The sequence below is a fragment of the Schistocerca cancellata genome, chromosome 4 (genome assembly GCF_023864275.1).
Source record: "Schistocerca cancellata isolate TAMUIC-IGC-003103 chromosome 4, iqSchCanc2.1, whole genome shotgun sequence".
NCBI classification, from domain to species: Eukaryota; Metazoa; Arthropoda; class Insecta; order Orthoptera; family Acrididae; genus Schistocerca; species Schistocerca cancellata.
The window spans coordinates 361,370,067-361,396,339 of record NC_064629.1 but is presented as its reverse complement, the minus strand read 5'-3'; the positions used below and the strand labels follow the sequence as shown (position 1 = coordinate 361,396,339).

General features: G+C 38.1%; 1 protein-coding gene across 2 annotated transcripts in view; it reads left to right on the top strand.

Annotated features, from left to right (window-relative positions):
* The first annotated feature begins 2,044 nt into the window (after window positions 1-2,044).
* LOC126185182 (isocitrate dehydrogenase [NAD] subunit gamma, mitochondrial) overlaps window positions 2,045-26,273 on the top strand; it is a 127,640-nt gene continuing 103,411 nt past the window's right edge. For both annotated transcript variants that reach the window (XM_049928040.1, XM_049928041.1), the window contains exons 1-4: window positions 2,045-2,283; window positions 7,012-7,068; window positions 11,169-11,272; window positions 23,133-23,248. In XM_049928040.1, coding sequence (XP_049783997.1) covers window positions 2,200-2,283; window positions 7,012-7,068; window positions 11,169-11,272; window positions 23,133-23,248 — 361 coding nt within the window. In that variant the 5' untranslated portion in view covers window positions 2,045-2,199. The remainder of the gene's footprint in view (window positions 2,284-7,011; window positions 7,069-11,168; window positions 11,273-23,132; window positions 23,249-26,273) is intronic.

Below are 26,273 nucleotides of genomic sequence, written 5' to 3'. Positions count from 1 at the left end.
TAAACCGAAATAACGTTCACTACATAGTATTTATTAATATTTTCGTAAACGGCAAAGAAATATTCGGGATTGCAAATAAATTTGCAAGACCTTATTGTAGTTACAGCGTCCACGAGGCCTCTGTAAGTAATTTGCCAAGAAGGGGTTGTAATGATAGCCTCCGGTACTTCGTATTCCGTTAATTTCATTTCGACCTTCAAGCAGTTCTTGGCAGCTGCACACGGACATTACGTTGCCGGTGCAGGTAAAATGTACTCACCAGCCCTTGGGGACAACGGTAGCTACAGCAGCGGAGCTCATTCGTTTACTAACTCTCGACTCCTTTCCACGCCGTTTACGAAAATATTAGTAAATACAACATATTCGGCATCATTTCGGTTTATTTGCAGTATAAGGAACTAAGAATCTGAAAATTAAACAAACTACAAATACCTTTTCGCAGATAGACTCGACGTCACGACCCGCAGATTGCCGTTTTGAATTCTTTCTACTGCACTAACTGCTGCGTGGAAACTACGCTAACATAAATGGCTCATTCCTTGCCCGTCGGCGCCAAAAATACTATTTTTTAAACACTTGGACATCTGGAGCTCCTATTTCTGTTACTTTCATTTCTGGTCAAGCCTTGCATATATCCCGTACCATAAATTTGCACGAAATCGGTGATGAAGAGTAGTTGCGATCCCCTTGTAAAACATCTTCCCCGGCCAGCAAGATCACTAGATCTCTCGCCAGCTGAACCCGTATGGGACCTGATTAAGCGGGAATTCAAAAGATGAACGGCCAGCGCGTTGGAATGCCACGCACGGGGGTCTGTGTTCGGTTCCCGGCTGGGGTGGGAGATTTTTCTCCCCTGTTGTGCTGTCCTTCATCTCCGTTTCACCCCCATTGTCGAGGGGCAAGTCGCCCAATGTGACGTTGCCATCAATAAGACTTGCACTTGGCGACCGACCTTTCCGCCTGGGAACTCCCGGCCACTGACGCGGTATGATCATTTCCATTTATCCAAGCGGGAATTTACTCGTTCTCCAAATCTTGCAAGAACCATTGCTGATTTGCAACAAAAGGCGCAACATACTCGGGATAATCTATCGCAGGATGCCATACACGCCTTTATGATCATTTGCATGTGTGAATATACGCCTGCGTTGCCATCAGTGGTGGAGTGGTGACGGAGAGGGGTACGCTGTGTCTTGGTGCGAGTGAGAGGACATCTTTACTGTGATATGTGTGTTTTATTTGGACTGAATTCGTTATCGTATACTCCTACAACGATGAATTACCTGCCACCTCACCTCGATAAAATGACCTTGTTCTTGAGGGTGTTCCATTTTTTCTGGTAGTGTATAATTTGGGATGGACACGTTTGGTGAACAATCGTGGCTTACTTTGCAATAGGGGTGTATAACAACTACATTGAAATTAAATTAAAGGAATCACTGCAGATAAAATCAATGGAACGCAATGATGTAATATGATACCGGTATGTGTGAATTCATTTCAGAAATGCTGACCCTGCAATGTTACGAGTATTTCATCTCCATTGACACATTTCATTTGTTTTCAGTTCATCGAAAATTAATTCAACTGGTACGGCAGGATAAGCCAATGTCCTCTCAGTCATGTGATTCTCACAAAACTGTGGGAATAAGTCTTTCTGTAGTGTTATTACTGACACTGGATATACGATGCAGGCCTCGAAGCGTCCTGATGTAGTTCCGTGTTTAACAGGACTGCCAATAGTAAAGGGGAAATCCAGTTTCATGTCCTGGTATCGTACAATTTTTCACTAGCAACGACATATAAACTACATTTGAGCTCCTAAATGTACTTCACTGACATCATTTCATGTCGCTGCATTTCGCTCAGTTCACCTCATCGGTTCCGTTATTTTATGTCAATGAATTTAATACAATTAAACTGTAGAAAGCATTCAAAAAACAACCAAATCCTTCCAAGTCGATTAAATTGTAGGACACATTCGAAGAAAAATAAAATTCTTCAAAGTCGATTAATAGTATCGATTAGCAACTGTCGATATTGTTTTTTTAATAACACTGGATATCGATAACTTTCATGCCCTTTACCCAGCTGATTATACACGCCGGTCGAAGGGCTTAAAAATTAAATTATTATACAGACGAAGTTGAAATCTTAGCCGGTGACAGCTGTTCTATTCGAATTAACATCAGCTTAGTTATGGCAGCCACAGTTACGAGAAGGATACCTATGGTGGTAAAAAATGGTGGCGCCATTCAAGTACGAAATCTTATAACGAAGAAGGTATGCCAAAATGCAATGTATCATGATTAATTCCTAACTTCGTCGTTAGCATGCATAACATATATAGTGTATTGTATTTTTGCCAACGTATCTTACAAACTTGAACCTGACGACAGATTAATACGTTTTAACCGAATCGTCAGAGACTAAGTATTGATGCGAAGTCTGTGTTTAATAATTGGTTTTGGCCAACTGTTGTTCAACCCTGTGTATCATTTTGGATGTAAAGTAAGCGATACCTATGTTCTATTTAGTGCTTCTTAGGATGACGTCATTGGGATGCTGAGTACGCTCATTTTAGTCTTCACTCAGAATGTAAACTTCTAGTTGGAACAATATGTTTGTGGGATTCATACCCATCACTGTTAACAGAAAAACAATTTTGGGTCTGTTGACATTGATTGATGGCAATATAAGATCTGTCTGTCTGATGTATTGTACGACTGCAGGCTAAACTCCCCTATATTATTTTTTACGTTATAGGAGAGAGTTAGTATTTTTGAAATACGCTGAAGAGTGTATAGTCTCCATAAATAATGGTATGTAGCTTAGACAGAGAAAAGAGCTCGATAATATTGTTGAACTTGTGTGTCTGTGGAGAATATCTCTATGCTGTGTGATTCTCAGCTAGGTTTTTTGTTCCTTTTCATAGCAGTATCTTTTTAGATAAGAGAGATATTTGTTTTTCTTGCATGTTCTGGTACGGCGTGCAAATACTTTTGCTAAGTAATATTTCACATTTACCTTAAATAATACAGCTTCTTTTTAGAAACAAAATTCTTTAGCTGTGGCAGACATCTTGCCCATGAAATTAGCAGTATTCCTATTTCTAGTATGTACAGTTCAGTGAAATGAGGGTGTAGAAAGCACAGAATGCGGGCAGAGAAGTCAATTGATGGATGGATCAAGGAATATTGCTTATCTTTCATCAGATATGTAAACAGGGACTTATAAACAATTGAGGACTTCAAATGAGCAAGCTTTAATGAAAACTGTTTCCGTGAAAAAAATTTCAGTGTGGAAAACAAAATTTCATGGTGGAGGAACATCAAGTTTGAAAGTGAAAGGAACACATGTGCATTAGGAATGGCAAGTACAAGAAGTCAACAGAACAGGACTGCAAACCAAGTAATTTTGGTGCCAGGAATGAGAAGAGATGTAATTAAAAGAATCACTTGGATGATTATACTCACTGCATGGCAGAAGTGAAGGTGAATACGGTAGTAGTTGGAGTATTGATGGTGAAAGTTTGTGGTAGCAGTACTCAGTATTTTGTGTTTCCCTGTGATTAGATCAAATTATAACAGTAAGTGTGTGTGGCGTAATCGCTTGGTTCAGGGCTTTAAATTGGATGTTACTAGTGCAACATGTGCCTACCGTACCCCAGTAGTCCTAATGGGGAAATGGGAGCTATAGTTCAGCATAGAATATGAACCATGTGTAGTTACTAGTGAATCTTCACATCATAAGAGGTGAAGGCTAGCTTAAAGGCAGACTGAAATATTGTACTGTCCAACCAGGATTCAACCCCACAGCATTTTGGTCTCCTGGTATCATTAGACCTCCAGGCTCGACAGATGATCAAAGAGGTAGAATGAAAGCTATATACTGTCGTCATGATGTGATTGTTTATGCTGTATCAAGCAATGTTCACATAAGGCAGAAAACCAAACACCAGAAATATGGTTGACGGATTGTAATTTGTGGAATGTAGGTAAGAGAAGAAAGGTTGGGGAAGTACTTGGCAGGGAACAGGAAGCTGCTGCAGTGATGGGTGGTCTTGCATGGCTAATTTTGGACTGGACGGGAGGAGAACTCACCATATGGTTGACAAAAATATTGCAGTTCCTATCCATTGTAAAAATGAAAGGGAAATATTATAGTGATTTTACCTTATTTTGTGTTAGACAATTGTTTGGAATCCATATGAATTGTATGATTATGCTCCTGCAGATGTCAAAAATTGAAACGATTCAAGTAGGGGGGGGGGGGGGGGGGGGGACAGAATTAAAGCGATTGTTGTCGTACTTTTACAACCTGTGTGTTGTAAATATTACCAGATGAGTATGAAAACAGCTTTTCAGTGTGATATAAAATGAAAATAATAATTACAATTTCAAAGTAAGGAAAAAGAGTAGTGATCTTTGATAGGTCATTACAAATTAACATTTATGGTATGAAATAATGGTGTAACTGAAGTGAAAGTATTAGGTGTTCTGTTAGTTATTTTGAGTGACACACACAGGACTGTATCAGAAATGAAATGGCAGGAACACTTCATACAGCCTTTGCTTCATAGCTAAGCAGGTAACACATACAGGAAAGAAACTCCTTGTAAAAACAAAACTGTTCTTTGGAGTTGATATCACTTAATAAGTATTGATTTGTGTGGTTTGGTGTTAATATTATTGGTTATCTTCTTTAGTAAGAAAGAAGATATATTTAGAAAAGCAATAGCTGTATTAATAGATGTTATAAATAAGCTGCCCTTTATAGATTTCAGCACATGCAAATTATTGGTATATATTTCAGCTGCCAAGGTGAAAAAAATTATTTAATGTTAACTAAATGATAACTTATGATCAGTCTTATAAGGAAGGGAACACTGAATGGACAATTGAGGTGTCAGGAAACATTTAAAATAGGACACAAAATAGAATTGTCGAACATTTGTAATATTCTCATACCAAAAACTAGTGAAACTAATTTCAAATGGTCTGGCTTTAATTATAGTGTTGTTGTTTTTAAACCATTATGCTGAGAACAATGTCATTGACAGTAAACATAGATAACACTGTGAGGCAAAAATGTGGGCATCTGCTGATGTCGGATAAATACATTACAGAAGTGTCTTATTCCACCCATCCGCTTTGACCCGTGATGTCGTCAATATGGCGGAAATGGCTACTTCTAGCATATACGAAGTGACATCACTACATACACAGACCAACAAACGCGAACAAAAGGAAAAATGACACAATAACGTCTCACTCCAAAAATGAAATCAAACTAATGGGACAACCATAGAAAATTGTGGGTTTAAGGCTGGGACAAGCTAAATGTACGACAATAAAAAAAGATGTGGCTTCATACCAAAACAAATAATAGCCAAAAAACTTGAAATCACAGAACTCTGCTACACTGACAAAACCACAGGAATTAGACATTTCCCTTGACCTACATAGCTCAACTGTAATTATCGATACCAAACAACCAACAGCGACAACTCCGAAAAGGGGAACCAAAACCACCAAAACCAATAACTCAAAAACCCAAATATCCTATATTCACTACATCAATTAAAACATGACTGACCTACCATATATATACAACACACAAAACTTCATAATTACTACAGAATAAAACCAAAACAAAAATCACATACTAACAAATGCCTCTGGCAATACCATCTAGGTTGCCTACAAAGTGTGTGCAAGTGCCCCCCCCCCCCCCCCCCCCCCCACACACACACATTATGAACTGCCGGAACTCTCATCAATTTCATGTTGTTGCCACAAACTTGACATGTAACATATTTAGCAATAAGACCAAAATCTGCAGAAACTCTATGGCAGGCATCACGTCATCACCCATCTCAAGATGCAGTGATACACTACACTAAACTAATCAGATTTAACAAAAATCCCAATACATAAACAAATAAAGACCTTAATAACTCACTGAAAACACTTCCACTGCCCACATTATCGCGCACTAACTACCTAAACTCAGAACCACATAGCACAATGACAACAAACGAATGAACCCAATACTATAATTAAACTCAGCATGTCTACATCCACCACCAGTGGGCACCATCGAATATAACACATGACGTCTACAAACACAAACAACTCGAAAACTCCATGCTGTAGTGATGTCACACACAACAGCACTATTATCTCACAGGTCAAAGCAGATGGGTGGAATTGGATGCTTCCATTGACCCAAGATTTCTTTTTTGTCAGATGAGATGGTTGGGGTGTAAAATGGCTGAATAATAAAATATATGTGTGTATTTGTTCAATATTTACATAATCTAACATTGGGTACCGAGTAAGGTGGCGCAGTGGTTAGACACTGGACTCGCATTCGGGAGGACGACGGTTATTTCCCGCGTCCGGCCATCCTGATTTCGGTTTTCCGTGATTTCCCTAAATTGCTCCAAGCAAATGCCAGGATGGTTCCTTTCAAAGGGCACGGCCGACTTCCTTCCCCGTCCTTCCCTAATCCAATGAGACCGATGACCTCGCTGTCTGGTCTCCTTCCCCGAACCAACCAACCAACCTAACATTGGGTGGTAATAATTATTCCACGTGATGCACTGCATAATTTAGACAGAGATTTAGAGTCCATTAAGGAATTGTCCTTAGTCAGCATACTAAATATGTAAGAGTTCTTTCATGTGGTACCAGTTCTGTTATGTCTTACTACATGTAATTAATTTGTATGTTAGAAATGTTTGGCAGTTCTTCAGCACACATGCATATTCCGAGGTCGTGTCATACAACTGTGTGTAGTTTTTTTGCATCATATAGTTTCTTGTGTTTTTATTATTATTTTACTTTGTGTATAGTTAAGTTTCGTTTGAGATATTACATAAACACAGTACATCCAATTATTGAATGTTATTAACATGGTACCATTTCAAGCATCTAGTATGTTATACTTGATACTGCCTTTGTTGACTGTATGATGTATACAATAGAGATGTTCCACTGTTCACAGGCAGAAGTGCTCACTGACTTTGAAGCTCAGCATAAAATGCCAGTTGCAAAACGTGTGGTAAGTGTTAAGTTGTATAAGGTACACCTTTCCCTTTTTTTGCCCTCCCTTTCCTCAGATGGATGGATAGTATTGAAAACTAGAGAACAAGAATGAGGATTTTTTTTTTGTTTTACTAGATAACAATTTGCATGTCTCTTCCAATTATGAGCCAGGTGTATAATTAAGCTATGGTCAAGGAATGCAATGATCACAATTGTCCTAATATCAAATAGATATGACACTTTCAAAATGGGGCTGGTGTAATTGACCATGTTGTTGTTATTGCAAGAGTGGTTACTGACAAAAAAGCACGGGGATTAGGAGATCAGTTAGAACAGGTGTATAATCAGTAATAGCCAGTCCAAACTTATTAAGTCTTTAAAATCTGTCTCTGCAACTACTAAAATTTTAGAACTTCAGAGATATACAGGGTGTCCATAAAGTCCCTTTACAACTTCAAAATTTTATTACATCGGCAGTTGTTGAAATATTTTAACAACATTCCTTTTATTGTAATCAGTGTTTATAAAAGTTTTTTTGACAGTGTTTAATAGACCTCTATATTGGGGCCTTTAGTTACACGAAGCACAAGACGGTACTAGATTTCTTGCCATGTTCGCTGTTGCATAGCATCATCAATGGTGGCAGTGGTGTTACAATTCCTTTGTTCAAGTCAGCAATGTGGCGAATGCGCTGGCCAAGGATTTGGCACATTCCTCCCAATCCATCTGTCTGGAAATGTTTCATTGGGGAACCAATGAACATGCAGTCAACAATGTGGTGATGCACCATCTTGCTGGAAAATTATGGTTGGTTGTAAATCAATCAATTGTGGTGCTACTTATTCGGTCAGAAGGTCGAGGTAACCATCTGCAGTAATTGTTGACTCGTTGAAGAAAAATGGACAAATTATTCAGTTGCACATGATTCCACCCCACACACTCACTTTTGGACTATCCCGGTGAAGCTCTCTAGTCACATGGGGGTGTTCAGGTCCCCAGATTCTCACACTGTGTCTGATTACTGTCCCAGAAACAAGAAAAGTTGCCTCATCACTGAAACAAACTTGCTTGAGGAATGCTTCATTCTCCAAAAGGTGTTCCAGGATATTCAGTGCAAACTCTGTCCATTTTGGCTTGTCGTTTGGCTCAAGTGTCTCTAATAGTTGCACTTTGTAAGCTTACAACCAAAAATTCTTTTGGAGGACCTTACGCATGGTCGAACGTGGTAGTTGCAACTGTCTGGCAGCAGTGTGGATGGACTTCATAGGTGAACGAGTGAAGACGTTTAAAATGTGATCGATGTTTTCTCTTTATCCAACAATGTCCCTGTCTCCATAAATTTTTTGTGCAACTCTTTGCATCATTTATATTCTCACTGGCTAACATTTCTGATGCTGCTGTTGGTCTTAGTCAATAAGAACTACTTTCAATTACATGCACACAAGGAAGATTTTATTGCTTTCCTTTGGACCTAGTCAGCGAAAGATGGTAGGTGAGGGGATGGGATGGAAGTTGTTCTTAAGAAAGAAAGAAAGAAATGCAAGTTGCAAAAAATTGCCACTTTCAGGAAAGAAAAGTAGTTTTCCTAATTGGCATCCACGTAATTTTAGTCTGCTGTGATACAGGCTTAGAGTTCAACATGCCGTTGTGGTGTGTCCCAGCAACCAGGTCCTACTCTGAGGTAGTCGCATCAAGCACATACTGCAGAAACTTCTGGCTGATGGCCAATAATGCTAGATTACATGTAGAGGGATGCTGTGATGAAGGCAGAGATCCATTTGTGTTTTTTGGCTGCTGTGAGACTCCCATCTTCTCATGACATTGGAAGCTTGTTAACCTCTTATCAGTTATGTTCCTAGACGGTAACATTGCTTCTAAAATGCAGCTTCAAGAGCTAAAAGTAAATTATAGCATTGTTTTGGACTAGAGCTATTCTTCACTAAACAACTACAGAATGTTGTTGCTGTTTCTGACATGGTAGTGTCAGAGTTTGATGTGCTTTTGCGTCTTTAGAAAAGTACATTGGGCCACATTTTGAGGAGGTATCTTTCTTCAGTTCTTTTTTTTTTTTTGAGAAAATGTGCTGAAAAAGATTTAGGAGGATTTTGGACAGGTGCACCTCAATCTAAGGTAAATCTGAAAAGGCAAGTCGTTCAGGTGGTAATCCAGAGGGTCCCATGGTTTTATTCCTTGGGACAGGTTGTATTAACAGTAGTTGGAATCTTGTTCAGCTTCTGAGAGCTTCATATAATTTATTAAACATGTTTCTTTCCACCAAGCTGATTTCAGAAATATTACAAGCACCTCTGTTTTACTGCAGAAGTTTTGCACCATTGTGGAAAATAAAATGGTTTCAGTCTGGGCTCAGCAAATATTAACGGCTATTTAAAACGTGTAAAGAAAAAAGGGACGGAAGTCGGTAAAACTGAAACCTGAGGTCACTACTGGAATCCTAAGAGTCATAACAACCAAGTAGTGTGTGTGTCTTTGAGGGACAAGATGCTGATAGCTCATTTCACCTTTTTTGAGACTGGACACTCAGGTTGAGTAGTTTCTGACTAAATTTCAGTCAGATGCCCCCTTAACTTCACTTCTCTATACTTCCCTCCATTCTGTGGCCAGAGAATAAGGAGAAAATTTGTCAAACAAAAAGGTCATAGAAACAGACTACCTAAAAAATAGATCTTAATGACAACATTAATTAGTTACAACCCCAGAAAGTGGACATCAGGTACAGAACCAAAGAAAGCTGTTGGTCTATGGGAGGAAGATGTCTTTGCATTCTGGAATGAGTGCCTTACATTTATGAAGAGTATGGTAACCAAAGTTCTGGGTAAAGTACCCTTGGCATACTCTGTTATGAAGGACATTCCAAGTTTAGACCCAGAAGTGGCAATTAACGGTACCTATGAGAAAAGACATTTAGGTCATAGCATTGACACATCTCATTACCTTAAATCACTTTGGTGGTCACGAGCCTGATGCCATTGCCGCTGAGTTCCAAAATGTAGTAGAAACCATGTCAGTAAAGGAAATCCTCAAAGAATTTGATGGGGATCATGTTCACATCAATCAGTTCTGGATGGTGGTCATTGTGATCAAGAGTGGACATGAAAATGTGAAGAGATTTATCAAGGTTGCTTGCATTCTCGTCCATGGCAATGCCAGCCTTGGAAAAGATTTTTCTGACAGCTCTATTCTGGTCAAAAATTTGACAAGCCTCTTTCACAGCTTTTTGCGCTTTTCCTGAGGCAGTCAAGGTAACAGGGCTTTTGTCTCTGTAAATATAACAAAGCAGTTAATACATAGCTTCCAAAATGCACATGGTGAAAAGTCCTCAAAAGAAAATGAGAGAAAGAAGAAAGTGAATAGAAAAAAGCTACGTGGGGGACCTAATTTAAAATGCTGAGAAAGAGGTTTCTCAATTTCAAGCAGTAGTTCTATCATTACAAAATATCTGTCTAGTCTATTGCTATTCCTTCCTTAATCATTTTGCTCAAACAGTATTTGAATATTATTCTTAGATCTCTTTGTAAAAACTGCAATTTTTTACTAAAATATCTTTGAAACCTAGTCTCATTCTAATTTTTCTGTATTTTTTATTCAAATTACATTTTACACTCAAGTATATATGTCTGCTCTTGTGTGTGTGTGTGTGTGTGTGTGTGTGTGTGTGTGTGTGTGTGTGTGTGTGTGCGGGCGCGCGCGCGCGAAGGTAAGTCTTTCCGCTCCCGTGATTGGAATGACTCCTTACCCTCTCCCTTAAAACCCACATCCTTTAGTCTTTCCCTCTCCTTCCCTCTTTCCTGACGAAGCAACCGTTGGTTGCGAAAGCTAGAATTTTGTGTGTATGTTTATGTTTGTTTGTGTGTGTATCGACGTGCCAGCACTTTCGTTTGGTAAGTCACATCATCTTTGTTTTTAGATATATTTTTCCCACGTGGAATGTTTCCTTCTATTAGATTCATATATAAAAATTGCTAGACACCCTGCTAAATCATCATGAAGACTATAATGCTATAATGCACAAACTATTCTGGATGTAGGTGTATAATGTTATTCTAGTGCTGTATTTGGTTAGTGCTATTGTTTAATTTTTGTTCATGGACTCCTCAGGATGCCATCCCTATAGCTCAGTATGGAGGACGCCATGCTGTGACAATGTTAGCTGGTGGTGGTATAGGCCCAGAGTTGATGAATTACGTGAAACAAGTCTTCAGGTAAATTTTACTTTTATGTCTGTTCACTAAATGGAATAGTTGTAAGTTTATCAATACTTCTGTTGCTGCAAACACAAAAAAATGGTGAAATTCTTTTTATGGTCAAACTTACAAAGCAGTAAAATACAGCACCAAAGATGTTGTAAGTGTACAATCCTTGTAATAAAAATCTCACCATATGACATGTAGCACCACCTCTGCGTGTAGTCGTAGTTGGTTAACTCGAGGAAGGACATTGTCTGAAAGCTTGGCAGAGAAATTGGTGGCTGGAGAGCCATGTGTGCCACATTTTGCTTCTTCCATCCACAGTCTCACCATAGACCTAATTCAGCAGAAATCTGAAGCCATTAGGCCTGCACCTGTGAGCGTAGAATCTAACATGTCAAGCCTTGCTGTCAAACTGTACTGTCAACAAGGATGTTTGACACTTGTATGATACTGGAAAATTCTGGGTGGATTACAAATAATGAAAGGAATAAATGTAACCATTCACTGTACAGTTGAGGTGTTGATCGTTCGACAGACACACGAAAAAGATTTCAAATGTTCCTGAGCTTTCAGTGTCCTCCTCCAGTGCTAACTACTACAAAATGCACATACACATACATGTCTACAGTGTCCCACCACAGTAGTCTGATAAAGTTATGTTGGGTGGAGCAGGGGAGCAGATGAGGCGGAAAAAGTAGTCGGGAGGGAGGCAGAAGTCTAGGGGAAGGGTGGCTAATGGGTAGGAGGTTGGGGCAGTAAGGTAACATAATAACTCTGGGGCAGGTGGGGAAGTTGCATGTGACACAGTATGGAGTGGTTGGTTGATAGGGGTAAGATGGATCTTATGAAGAGAACCTGGTATTCTGGGGTAAAGGGGGGGGGGGGGGGAGGAGTAGGTGTGCTACAGGTGGCACACATTGGTAAGCAGCCATCAAAGTCAAGCATTTTGTGTCCATCGGTGTTTCCTGCCACAGGGTGGTCAACTTTACTCTGGACGACAGTTTGGCGGTGACTGTTTATTTACCAAACAAGGTGGTGCAGTGGTTAGCATGCTGGACTCACATTCAGGAGGACCACAACGGCTCAAATCCGTGTCTGGGGCCCTATTCTATATCATTCAGACCGATCGGTGCAGTAGGTTAGCCTCGGTAGTGACATCATTTTCAGTTCTTTATCCAAAGTTGCTATTCTGTAAACTGCTGAGACCTGTTACTGATTGGTCCCCCTGCCAAGTTTTCGACAACTGTACCATGGGGTTTTGGATTATAGTATGGCCCTCTTGTTCGGTTCAGTGTGATTTATTTGCACCTATAATTTGTTATTTTAAACATATTGAGCAGTTTTAGTGTCAGATTTAGCGACTGTGTTACAGAAAAATCACCAGGACGTGTCTGGGTGGAAAGTGAGTTCATAAGACAACTTTCCTTTGTTAGAAATATGGTTTGTATTGTTGTTATTGTGAGTGATTATAACATAAAGAAAAACAGTTTCAGTCAATATTCTCACAAAATACCTGTTATTTTTATGTAATTAAGAGTTTAAAAAAATCATTAATTTTCAAAAGGTCGGCTCTGCTTACGTGTATCACATGAGTGTTAGCTGAAATTACTAGTGACCTTGCGTACTTTTTTCCTCTAATTGTTTGCTTATTAATTATCAAAACCTGTTTAAAATTTTTAAGTAACAATGCAAGTGCCACAGAAAATTGCACGAGTCTCTTTGTGGAAACAAGAAGGCCACTTATTGACAAAAAGTGTGCTTTCATTCAAATATATTTAGATAAGCATTACAATACAAACGTTTTTAATGTTTGGTATTTGTTGGAACATTTAAGGGCGGATGGTTTCCATCGTCATTTCACTAAACGCAACAGCTACAGTTAGACACAGAATCAACAGAGGTTTCCCTAAATGGCAGTACTATGCAGCTTTGATGCCTTAGTACAGTCAGGATCAAAAATGAACCATGGGAGAGCTATGAAAAACTGTGTCGAATGAGGCTCGACATCAGAGTGGAAGACAAGATTTCCAATGTCGAGCACCACTCGCCATTGGAGTGGAAAGGGTTAAGGAAGATGTTTGTACAAGATAGCATTGAACACTGTGGTAAGATGCTCACTTGGAAATATGTGGTCACCGAAATATGCCAATAAAGATTTTACAACCAAAAGTAGGCAACATTTTATTTTTAATAGTTTGTTATGACTGCAGAATTATTAAAAAAATACAGTAGTGAAACAGCAGCCATAATTCCATTATTTAACCTTTGTGTTTTCATTCATTTACATCTGCATCAATACTCTGCAAGCCACTGTAAGGTGTGTGGGGGAGGGTATCTGTACCACTACATCTACATCTACATCTATACTCCGCGAGCCACCTTACGGTGTGTGGCGGAGGGTACTTATTGTACCACTATCTGATCCCCCTTCCCTGTTCCATTCACGAATTGTGCGTGGGAAGAACGACTGCTTGTAAGTCTCCGTATTTGCTCTAATTTCTCGGATCTTTTCGTTGTGATCATTACGCGAGATATATGTGGGCGGTAGTAATATGTTGCCCATCTCTTCCCGGAATGTGCTCTCTCGTAATTTCGATAATAAACCTCTCCGTATTGCGTAACGCCTTTCTTGAAGTGTCCGCCACTGGAGCTTGTTCAGCATCTCCATAACGCTCTCGCGCTGACTAAATGTCCCCATGACGAATCGCGCTGCTTTTCGCTGGATCATGTCTATCTCTTCTATTAATCCAACCTGGTAAGGGTCCCATACTGATGAGCAATACTCAAGAATCGGACGAACAAGCGTTTTGTAAGCTACTTCTTTCGTCGATGAGTCACATTTTCTTAGAATTCTTCCTATGAATCTCAACCTGGCGCCTGCTTTTCCCACTATTTGTTTTATGTGATCATTCCACTTCAGATCGCTCCGGATAGTAACTCCTAAGTATTTTACGGTCGTTACCGCTTCCAATGATTTACCACCTATGGCATAATCGTACTGGAATGGATTTCTGCCCCTATGTATGTGCATTATATTACATTTATCTACGTTTAGGGAAAGCTGCCAGCTGTCGCACCATGCATTAATCCTCTGCAGGTCTTCCTGGAGTACGTACGAGTCTTCTGATGTTGCTACTTTCTTGTAGACAACCGTGTCATCTGCAAATAGCCTCACGGAGCTACCGATGTTGTCAACTAAGTCATTTATGTATATTGTAAACAATAAAGGTCCTATCACGCTTCCTTGCGGTACTCCCGAAATTACCTCTACATCTGCAGATTTTGAACCGTTAAGAATGACATGTTGTGTTCTTTCTTCTAGGAAATCCTGAATCCAATCACAAACCTGGTCCGATATTCCGTAAGCTCGTATTTTTTTCACTAAACGTAAGTGCGGAACCGTATCAAATGCCTTCCTGAAGTCCAGGAATACGGCATCAATCTGCTCGCCAGTGTCTACGGCACTGTGAATTTCTTGGGCAAATAGGGCGAGCTGAGTTTCACATGATCTCTGTTTGCGGAATCCATGTTGGTTATGATGAAGGAGATTTGTATTATCTAAGAACGTCATAATACGAGAACACAAAACATGTTCCATTATTCTACAACAGATTGACGTAAGCGAAATAGGCCTATAATTATTCGCATCTGATTTATGACCCTTCTTGAAAATGGGAACGACCTGCGCTTTCTTCCAGTCGCTAGGTACTTTGACTACTTGTCATTTCCCCTCCTGTTGCACTTGCAAATGGAGTGATGGAAAAACAACTGTGTGTACGCCTCCGTATGAGCCCTAATTTCTTGTATCTTATCGTCATGGTCCTTATGCGTGATGTATGTTGGTGGCAGTAGAATTGCTCAGCAGTCAGCTTCAAATGCCAGTTCTCTAAATTTTCTTAATAGTGTTTCCCAAAAAGAACACCGCCTTCCCTCTAGAGATTCCCATTTGAGTTGCTGAAGCATCTCTGTAACACTTGTGGTTTGTTCAAACCACCTAGTTACAAATCTAACAGCCTCCTCTGAATTTTTTCGATAACTTTCTTCAATCCAACCTGGTATGGATCCCAAATCCTCAAGCAGTACTCAAGAATACGTTGCACCAGCATCCTATATTCGGTCTCTTTTTACAGGTGAACCACTCTTTTCCTAAAATTCTCGCAATAAGCCAGAGTCAACCATTTGCCTTCCGTACCATAGTTTTCACATGCTTGTTCGACCTCATATCGCTTTGCAATGTTACGCCAATATATTCTGTGCCCAAGGAGTCATTTTAAGCTATTAAAAAATTTCCTGCAAAATTTTGCTAGATGCATTCCTTCAGAAAGTCATTTTCTTGAGACTCTTCCATGTGGCCTATTAACTTAATCCAGTATTTCACAGTAACATTATCAATAGCTTCTACAAGTAAATTCTGCACATCTTTAATTGGAATGTGCAATTTCTGGATGCCATATTTCCTTTCATTTGCACAACACATATTTCCTATTACCTTGGATTTGCAATGATAAAATGGAAGCTTTGCATCCTTACATGCAGTTTCTGCTACTAAGCAGTCAAGTTCAGACATTATAAAGATGCTTGTCATGCCATACATTCTCCAACATATCATGCTTTCGCATAGCAGTCCAAAAGAAATATTTCTCTCTTCTGGCCACTGTGTAATATCTTCCCTCCTTGTAGTTTGAATTAGAGGTTATGTCCATTTTTGAATTGTAACTGTGCTTATCCTTCATTATCACTCAACTCTCCCTGGAACACTGTAATGAAGTAAAAACCACAGATTAAACATATCACTGTTCACCACCTCATAATGATTACCAGTTTTGCTGGATGTAAATATTACCTTTGCATATTTAATGAAACCATTTTGTGATGATCCTGCATGATAACCAATGATTGTTTCTTTTGGCTGTCAGCACTTTGTCTCCACTTGCCCTTCTAAGTGCCAGCTAGATGTTCGTTCCCACACAATATTGCTTGAGCCAGGTCTGATAAAGATATTAAATAGGATGACAATTATTTTCTTTCCTGTCATAGTGCCATTTTTCTGAGAAAAGTTGCTCTAGATGCTGCTTTATCAGATATCTCTGGCAGAATGCAGTTGTCTTTGTCACAGTTTCAGTATATAAATTCCAAAGATTTCAGAATTGTCACTCAAATGGTGGTCCATTGTGAAGTTAATTTTGTCATTTAAAAGATCTGTTGCTCTGACGTGTGGGATACACACTACAAGTGTGGTATGAACTACATTCTTCTGGAAGCAGTCCAAATTGATGACAGTTATCCTACAAATATATTTTCTTAGTGATTGTAACTTAATTTATTTATCACAGGTTTCCATTCCATATGTTATGTGAGTGATACGTAGGATGGGGGTGGGGTGTGTGTAGTGTATTCCTAGAGTCATCCTTTAGACTTTGTTAGTAGACTTTCTCGGAATTGTTTATGTTCATCTTCAAGAGTCTGCCAGTTCAGTTTCTTCAGTATCTGTGTGACTCTCTCCCATGGATCAAACTAACCTGTGACCATTCATGCTGCTCTTCTCTGTATACATTCAATATTCCTTGTTAGTCCTATTCAGTACAGGTCCCACACATTTGAACAATATTCTAGAACCTGTTACATGAATGGCTATCCTTCATTATCACTCAACTCTCCCTGGAACACTGTAATGAATAAACAACCAGTGCTTGAACACATCACTGTTCACCACCTCATGATGCTCTCCTGACAGCCAAACATGTTTGATTCAGCATCTGATTGCACTTCCCCAGTATTCTATCAATAAACCGAAGTTGACCACCTGCTATACCCACAACTGAGTCTATGTGATCATACCATTTTATATCTTTTATATCCCCACAAAGTGTTACACCCAAGTATTTGAATGAATTGGCCGAATCCAACAGTTACTCATTGATATTATAGTCATAGGATACTATGTTTTTTTTTTTCATTGTGTGAAGTGCACAGTTTTACATTTTTTAACATTTAAAGCAAGTTACCAATCTTTGCACCACTTTGAAATTTTATTTAGATCTGACAGAATATTTATGCGGTTTCTTTCAGACGTTATTCATTATAGATAACTGCATCATCTGCAAAAAGTCTTAGGTTGCTATTAATATTGTCTTCAAGGTCATTAATATACAGCATAAACAACAAGGGCCCCAACACACTTCCTTGCGGCACACCCAAAGTTACTTCTACATCTGACGATGACTCTCCATCCAAAATAACATGCTGTGTCTTCCCTACCAAAAAGTCCTCAATACAGTTGCAAATATCAATTGATACCCCGTATGATCATACTTTTACAATAAGTGTAAATACAATTGTACTGAGTCAAATGCTTTTCGGAAATTATGAAACACTTCATCTACCTGCCTGCCTTAATCCAAAGCCTTCAGTATGTCATGTGAGAAAAGTGCAAGTTGAGTTTCACGTGACTGATGTTTTTAGAATCCATGCTGATTGGCATGGAGTTCAGTCTGTTAGAGATACCTCATTATGTTTAAGCTCAGAATATGTTCTAAGGTTCTATAACAAATTGATATTGGACAGTAGTTTTGTGGATCACTTCTACTACCCTTCTTGCAGACAGTTGTGACCCATGGTTTTTTTTCCAAGAACTGGCACGTTTTTTTGTTCAAGGGATCAAGGATAGATTATAGGTAGAAGAGGGCCTAACTCAACCACAAATTCAGTATAGAATGTGATAGGGATCCCATCAGGCCGTGGAGGTTTGTTAAATTCTAATGGTTTCAGCTGTTTTTCAACATCACTGACACTAATACTTATTTCATTCATCTTTTCATTGGTATGAGGATTTAATTGGGGCAGTTCTCCTGAGTTTTCTTTCATAAAGGGACATTTTAAAACAGAATTAAGCATTTCTGGATTTGCTTTACTACCCTCAGTTTCAGTTCTTGTCTCATTCACTAGGGACTGTATGCTAACTGTGGTGCCACTAACAGCCTTTACATATGACCAGAATATCCCTGGGTTTTGTGCAAAATCATTTGACAGTATTCTGTTATGGTAGTCATTGAAGGCTTCACACAGTGCTCTCCTGACAGCCAAACATGTTTGATTTAGCATCTCCCTGTCTATAGTCCTATGCTGTGTTTTACACCTATTATGCAGTAGCCTCTATTTCTTTAGAAGTTTCTTTACAGTGACTGTATACGATGAAGGGTCCCACTCATTATGAACTGCTCTACTGGGTACATATCTAACCAGTGCTTGATCAACTAGTCTCTTAAACTTGACCCATAGTTCCTGTACATGTTCCTGCCCTGTGCTGAAAGTTTCAAGTCCCTCTTTGAAATGTGACACTACTGATTTTTTTAGTCTAGTTTACTGACCATATATATCTTTCTGCTTGTTTTAGTTGTCATTTGTACTTTGGTAATCATTGTTGCTGCACCCATGTCATGGTCACTGATGTTCTCATGGGGGTCAAGTCTGTTTCCATTAGGTCCAATATATTTCCATCATGAGCAAGGTTCTGAACTATCTGTTCTAGATAGTTTTCAGAGAAGTCATTTAGTAATGTTTCACAGTATGTTTTATTATGCACACCATTATCAAAACTGTAATTTTCCCAAATGATTCTTGGAAGATAGTCTCCACCAATGATTACAGTATGGTTGGGGAACTTACATACAAGTGATCTGAGGTTTTCTCTAAAGTTTTTGATACATTGGAAGATGAGACTGGTGGGCAATAGAAGGGACCAATTATAATTTTATGCCCATCTCTGAAACTTAAGTTTTGTTCGATCAATCTCTCAAGCAGCTTCAGTTTCTGTCTTGGTGTATTTGAGTTTCTTGTCTTGTGTGACAAATTCCACCTCTATTTCTCATTTGCCTACCCTTTCAATATACACTTAAATTTTACCCAAAAATCTCACTGCTATCAGTTTCAGTTTTCAACCAGCATTCTGTACCTAGTATGCTTCACTGCTTCTCAGGAACACTTCAGACTCTGGCACTTTGTTGTGAATGCTTTAGCAGTTAACCATTAGGATTTTAATACTCTCAACTGTGAAGGGCATTTTTTTTTTTTCCATACAGGTATTGTTATCTGGATTGGATGGAGTTGTTGCTCCTTATAATACTGCTGGGACCACAGCAGTGGGAGAAACGACACTGTGACCACAGAGCATGCTTAGTCACAGCTGCTAGACTACACTAGACCAGATATTAGCAGTTACAAATTAAGGGAAGACAAGGGCAGGAAAAAATTAAAATTGAACCCAGGACTTCCCAGATCACATTAATTTTACAATACAATATATTGATTTACAATTATCACATTCACCTAAATTTTAATATGTATGCTAATGATGATGATATCAAATGTTAAAATTCAAAGCTCATTGAATTCACCACCACTGCGGACACCATTTAGCTACATAAGTTATATAATTGTTCATCATCCTGAACATCATATGTCATTCAGTTGTGAGCCTCCTAACAATTATAGGAATGCTGTGTAATGATTACACCCTCTGACAGTAACAGTAGTAGTGCTGATTTTGGTGGGGGATGGGAGGATTGGCTGTGTGGGTCTATCTACAAGAGAGTGCCTTCCTCACCCTCTGATATGTTAACATAGTTAAACATTCATAGAAAAGCTACTATCTGCCTATAAGAAAATTTCATAAAATCAGCAAAATGACCACACAAAATCAGGGTGGTATTACTCTTTGAACGAACCCATCTGTTGCTTGTATGAAGGACATGTGGATATTTTCCTGTGTCAGCTGACTTAAAATATGATTTCAGGCTGTTTATTAGCATCCCTTCCTTCATCATAAATTAACACATTGAAAACACTTATTCTTGTTGTTAAACATCAGTTCATGCACTGGAAGCGAACTGTCAGCTTCGAATGTGTTAATTAAGCTGACAAGGTGAATGTATGGAAGCAAGTGGAAAATTCTTAAGCTTGCACTAAAAACCACATTTTATGTATGAATCCAAGTGGTCAAAGTATTGTGGAGAACATCATTTTTGCATTCATCAAATGCAGCTTCCTTCCAGTACGAAACCTTTCATGTAGATTGTACCATAATTTCTGTTCACACAATATCACATTATGTACGTCCTTGGTGTTTTTGTCTGTGGTTGCAGTTTTGTGATATACTTAATGTAGATCATATTCAAGGAAAGTGCAACCATGTTGAATATCATTGGCCATATCTCAGATGTTAATAATGAAGTACAAATTTCCTTATAAACCTTCTCCAGATCTGCATACATTTTTGTTTGCAGTAAACTGCATGGCAAAGAATTTTATATCATCACAGTATTACAGATTGTCAATTTGAATGACCCTTATACAACGCAACTGTTGTAAAAAGTTGTGGAAACAAAACTGTTCAGTGGCACTTCTGTTATTATGCAACAGGAACCAACATAACAAAAACTGAAATTTTGTCATTATCAGTGCCATCACTGTGCCAAGCTGAGAAATTTCTCCCCTCTACATATTTTGTCTCCAGTTTTCAGTTTATGTCCTCAGCTGAGTTATCTGTACTTTCCAGTGGTGAGTGGTGATTTATTGCATTATTGGATGCCCTGAGCTTTGTTCTGTCGTTTGGGCAGACATGTACTGTACACAAGAACAGTGAATATAGCAGTTCACAATTAGGACTTCCAGAGGCTTAGTTGCAACTTAGAGAGTAGTAGGATGCTGTACTTGATACTGATTGATACTTGACTTGAAGAAAATCAGAAGACTGCATAACAGCCCATAAACTATTCTGTACAACAGGGTACATCCGATCAGTTTTGTTGTTGTGTACTGTGGCAGTGGTGACTGCTGTGAAAGATAACACTATGAAGGGGCTGTTTGTTCAGATATGTCCAACAAAGATACTGATTGAGACCCTACATAGGTCTGTCTGTTGATTTTGCTAACTGAAAGGCTTGCATGATCCTGAGTGTATCTAATTTGGGCTCCTGAGATGTATATGCTTTGTAGGACTACCTTATCCATGGCTTATTCAAGCACTACACCACAAATAAGAGAAACTATAAGAAAGGTGATAAGTAAAAATGCTCTTGGGAATGCTGCAAAGATCGACCACTGACAACAGTAATGTGGGTGGGAGTGCTTTTGGCTCATGGCCCACCTAGGGATATAATTTACACAATAAACAAAATAATTGCGATCTGACGAGGGAAATAAAGCTTTCTGGCTTTGTGCATCTGTTACCCAAAAGACGTCAAAATGTTGCTGTCGTAGCTTTGACATACAGTGAAAATTCTGGGGAGGACTGAGATAAACAGCACTGCTTATTTTTGGACCAATGATGGGTAGCTGCTGCTGCTGCTGCTGCTGCCGCCGCTGCTCCTCCCACTGTGGGAGTTGAGAGCTGGTTCAGTAGGAGTTGCTGCTGTTAATGTTCAAAGACATTTATTAGTAATAGATCCAGTGTACGTTTTAACTGCTCACATGAAAATTACACCCCAGTTATTTTCTAAAGTTCCAACTGCTGCAGACAGGTGTTATTGAACAGAAGTGAGGATTTTTTACGCAAGTGATCTGCCGAAATATTGGCAGTTGCATCACAAGCTGTGATGGCTTCATGTATGGTTTAGCTGCTTCCATTATCTCTGATGAGTTGTGAGGATTAATAAAGTTGAAAATTAAAGAATTCAAATTATAGTGTCATGAGAATATATTAAGTGCATGCAGTCGTGCCCCACCCGCAATCCCCCTCCTTCCCCATTTCTGTTAACCTCACATTTCTACTTCAAAAGAGTAAACCATTAGCTAACTTCAGGAAGAGATCAGTTGTTCTTAGTGTTGCACATATTGTTACATTCAATAATTATACAGCACTTGCAATAAGCTATGCAGGCCATTCTGTTTTATTTGTGAGCAGATTCTGCTACTGCCAGTACCTCATCCACTCTTGCTCTGCTCTTTTCCAAGCCTTTGTAGGAGAATGATGATAATGTGCAAGAATGGATTTAAATTCTCCTCTGGATTTAAATTCTCCTCATAAATTTACCTGTGCTAGTTTTAACTACCCATGACACATGACTTTCTATTAACTGCAGTAAAAGTAAGTTTTTAACTTCAGAAGTCCAGTGAAATTTGTAGGTCATACTATTGCACTTCGGTGAAGTAAAAACAATTTTCTTTAGTACCTCACAAAGGATTATTCAGGAAGTATTGTTGTCATGTTTATTGGCTATATGAATAAATAATAAATGCATTTTGGCACAAGCTTTAATTTTCCTAGAATTCATTGTCTATGAACATTCCAGCTGTTTTTTCATAAGTAGTGAACTACAATAAGCATAAAATTAAATTTGAATGCTTTTAAAACATAACATAAGCATTGTAACATAAAAAATGTCACTTTTCCCCACAAAATTTGGGAATATTTCAAATTAAATTTTTGGAAGTGTCGATAGTGGACACCAGTATGGTTCTGAACATTTCAGTGATAAAAGTTCATTGACAACATGATTTTCACTTATGCAGCAGCACTGAAGTTACGATGTTGGGAAGCCCTCACCAGTGGGAAAGTAGGTTTAATATGTAGTGCAGATACATTTCTCGAGCTGATTTGGCTTGTTATTAACATTTAAATTTTTAGTGATAAATGTCAAGAAAATTCCTGTTTTCCGTGAATTTTGTTTATTCAGCTACTGCAGTGTTCAGACTTTTCTCTTTTTGTGACCCTTCTTTTTTACAACCACTCTCATATTTGAAGCCCAAATAAAATACAGTATATTTAGTATTTTTCATATGATGATTGGACACATTAACTGTAAAACAGAATTACTGTACAGTCAGTTTTTGTGAACAGTGGTTTATTGTTTTTAATTGTTGTTTACATTTTTAGAGTTGGTGGTGTGCCAGTCGATTTTGAGGATGTGCAAATGAACCCAAAGAGTGAAAGTAATGAAGATCTAGAATACGCAATAACTTCAATTAGGAGAAATGGTGTTGCTATAAAAGGTACATATATTGTGAAGTAGTAAAACTTAAGTAGCCCCAAAATGTCCCGCTTGAAACTATTCACTTGAAAAGCTCCCAATTGAATTCCAGTTACATTAAAGTAGGTTTTAATGTAGTGTCAGTCTCCTTAATAATAATAATAATAATAATAATAATTATTATTATTATTATTATTATTAGTAGTAGTAGTAGTAGTAGTAGTAGTAGTAGTAGTAGTAGGTAAAAGCGTTCTTGAGTTTAATGTATTGCCTTCTGAAATATGATAAAAATTTATTCTGGGCACTTAGCCATTTTAGTAATCAGTTATTAATTTCAAGTATTAGAGAGATTGCAAACCAATAAAAACTGATGTTTAAGTATTTCACAGATTAATCATGCTGGTTAAAATTTAAATCTAGGATAATAACCATTTAGTTTCTATAACTATCAGGTCAGAAGTTTCCACTGTTATTTTTGCCATGTAATGGACTGCTTAAATTGTAACCTATTGAAGTATTTACCTCCAGAACTTGAGTGTTTTTATATTTATTTAAGAGTCTTACTTAAGTTCATATTTCTGATTCCCATTTCATAATTTGGACACTGAAATGCCCACATGCATAGCTTTGGTAAATTGTCTGAATGCTTTTATAATTTTTGATTATTTTCTGTGAGCAATAAAAAGGGTTTGACAGTTTGTCTGAAATTGGGTCTTGTCTTCTGCTATCTTAGTATTGGATTATGTTAGAGGTGGTAAGGCAGTGACCTACTGGACATGTTTGAAACACACAAATCTGATGTCTGACTTCCCATTGTTTCAGAAAATTTTTGAAAGCTCTTGGTGATTTATCCTCTACACTAAGGGTTGCACATGCAGACTTCAAACATTAGTAATAAATTGAAGTGAATAGTGGAAAAGAGGAGACACAAATACAGTGAGACCTCAACCTAAGAAATTAATTCATATTCAAAAGTTACTTGCTACCTCAATATCTCCCGTATCTCATATTTTTTTGTATTTTAAAAATAGTGATCTTAAGATTCACTGCACACCCAATACTTTACTGTACATGGTCTCCTGTAATCTAACTGTAAGTCTAAAAATCCTGTCAAAGAAATTTGGTTCTGGACTGAAGTGTTTTTGTCTCTTCCTTATATTACAAAAAAAAGCTAAATTTACTCAGTGTGTTGATAACTTCATTCTAAACTGAATTATACTGCAAAGAAAATCACTAACATGTTTTACTTATTTCTCCATTCTGAAAATTTTGTTCTCAAAGTAGTCTGGAGGAGGCCAAAATTGAATGATATAAGTACCTGGCTGTGTAGTAGATGGTGGAAGAACATACAAAAATTGTGCGATATCCTTCATTGAAATGTTCCTTCCTGCATAAACTGCTTTAAAGTTACAACATATGGTCCCAAATTTGTTATGCCACCATGTTCCAGTAATTCCACAAGAATCAATCCCTGTGCATTCCAAATGAACTAAGATATGATCTTTCTTTTATTATTTGTAGACCTATGGGTTTCCTCTTTCTTGGAAAATCTGGGCACCCCTTCCATTGACTTTCTCGTAGTCTCAGGTTCAAAAAAAAAACACTCCACAGCTCATCACCCTTTTCATTGCCATATAAAAATTTGTTTTGTAACATAACAAAAGTGCAACAGATCTGGAGCTTCTACTTTCCTCGCCTCTTTGACTAGTCTAAACTTTCTGCAACCATTCTTAACTGACCTTTGAATAACATAGGTTTTCAGTAATTGACACATCACTGACTTTAATTGTAGACAACAAATATAGTTCATCCAGTGAGACCCAGAGATTCAGGTTAATGTTATTGACATATGATGAAGTCTTGAGTCAGTAAGTTAAGTGTCTGTGCTGCTGCGGGTAACATTTTCTTAAAATTTAATTCTTTTTGTCTAGCTTTGTCACAGTGCCATGCACATTACCACACTGTACACTAATCAACAGCTGTACCCACATAAACATTGTGCAGATGTTTGTGTTTGAAATTCTCAATTCTGAAAATTGTTTTAAAAGTAGTCCAGAAGATCCCAAGATTGAATAGTGGATCCTGGCTGAGAAATTCTGCACCAAAGCCTCAAAAGTTATAACAAAAAGCACCCAGTTAAAATTGTACCAATAAATTCATCATTTTCAGAAACAGTAAATACCATTTTTTATGGCTCCTAACACATACATACTTTATAAGGCAATATATAATGTATGGCATAGGGTTCTCTACATTGTTACTCGTCATTAGCTTCCACTTGGGAAAAATGATTTTTCCAATCTTCTTTGTCTATGATATTCACCCTTATCTTGTCCAGTCATTCTTATGAAAAATGTGTTGTAGAGACAGTCAGACTAATTTTAAATTTCTTAAGTCCTGGTTATGTTCTTTATGCTGCTGTAAAGACCCCAAGAAATACCACTGTACTACGGTCGCAGGTTCGAATCCTGCCTCGGGCATGGATGTGTGTGATGTTCTTAGGTTAGTTAGGTTTAAGTAGTTCTAAGTTCTAGGGGACTGATGACCACAGATGTTAAGTCTCATAGTGCTCAGAGCCATTTGAAATACCACTGTAAAATTTGGTTTAAAAATCAAGATTGTGAAAATGGGGAAAAAAAATTAGACAAACTTTTTACTCATTTGTCTTAAAAGTATGGAACTTGAAAGTTATTAATAATTAAAATAAAAAATAATGCTGTTGTGTAGAATTCTTGGGGTTTCTGTGACTCAGTGCTCCTTAATTTTTTGGGTTTTTTTGGTCAAAAATCTGTCAGAGTTAAATTTTTGTTCTGATTACGTGCTAAATTGGAGTGCTTCCATAATGATACATATTCTGCAAGTCACCATGTGGTGCATAACAGAGTACTAGTACCACTACTAGTCATTCCCTCCCCTGTCTCTAAGATCTGCACTAATTCCACTTTTGTGTGGTTGTTATTAGTATTTTTATCACCAGAAGGAATTACTTCATATCCCATCTTAGTATGTTGGCAGTCATAGAATCATACTGCAGTCAACTGCAGATG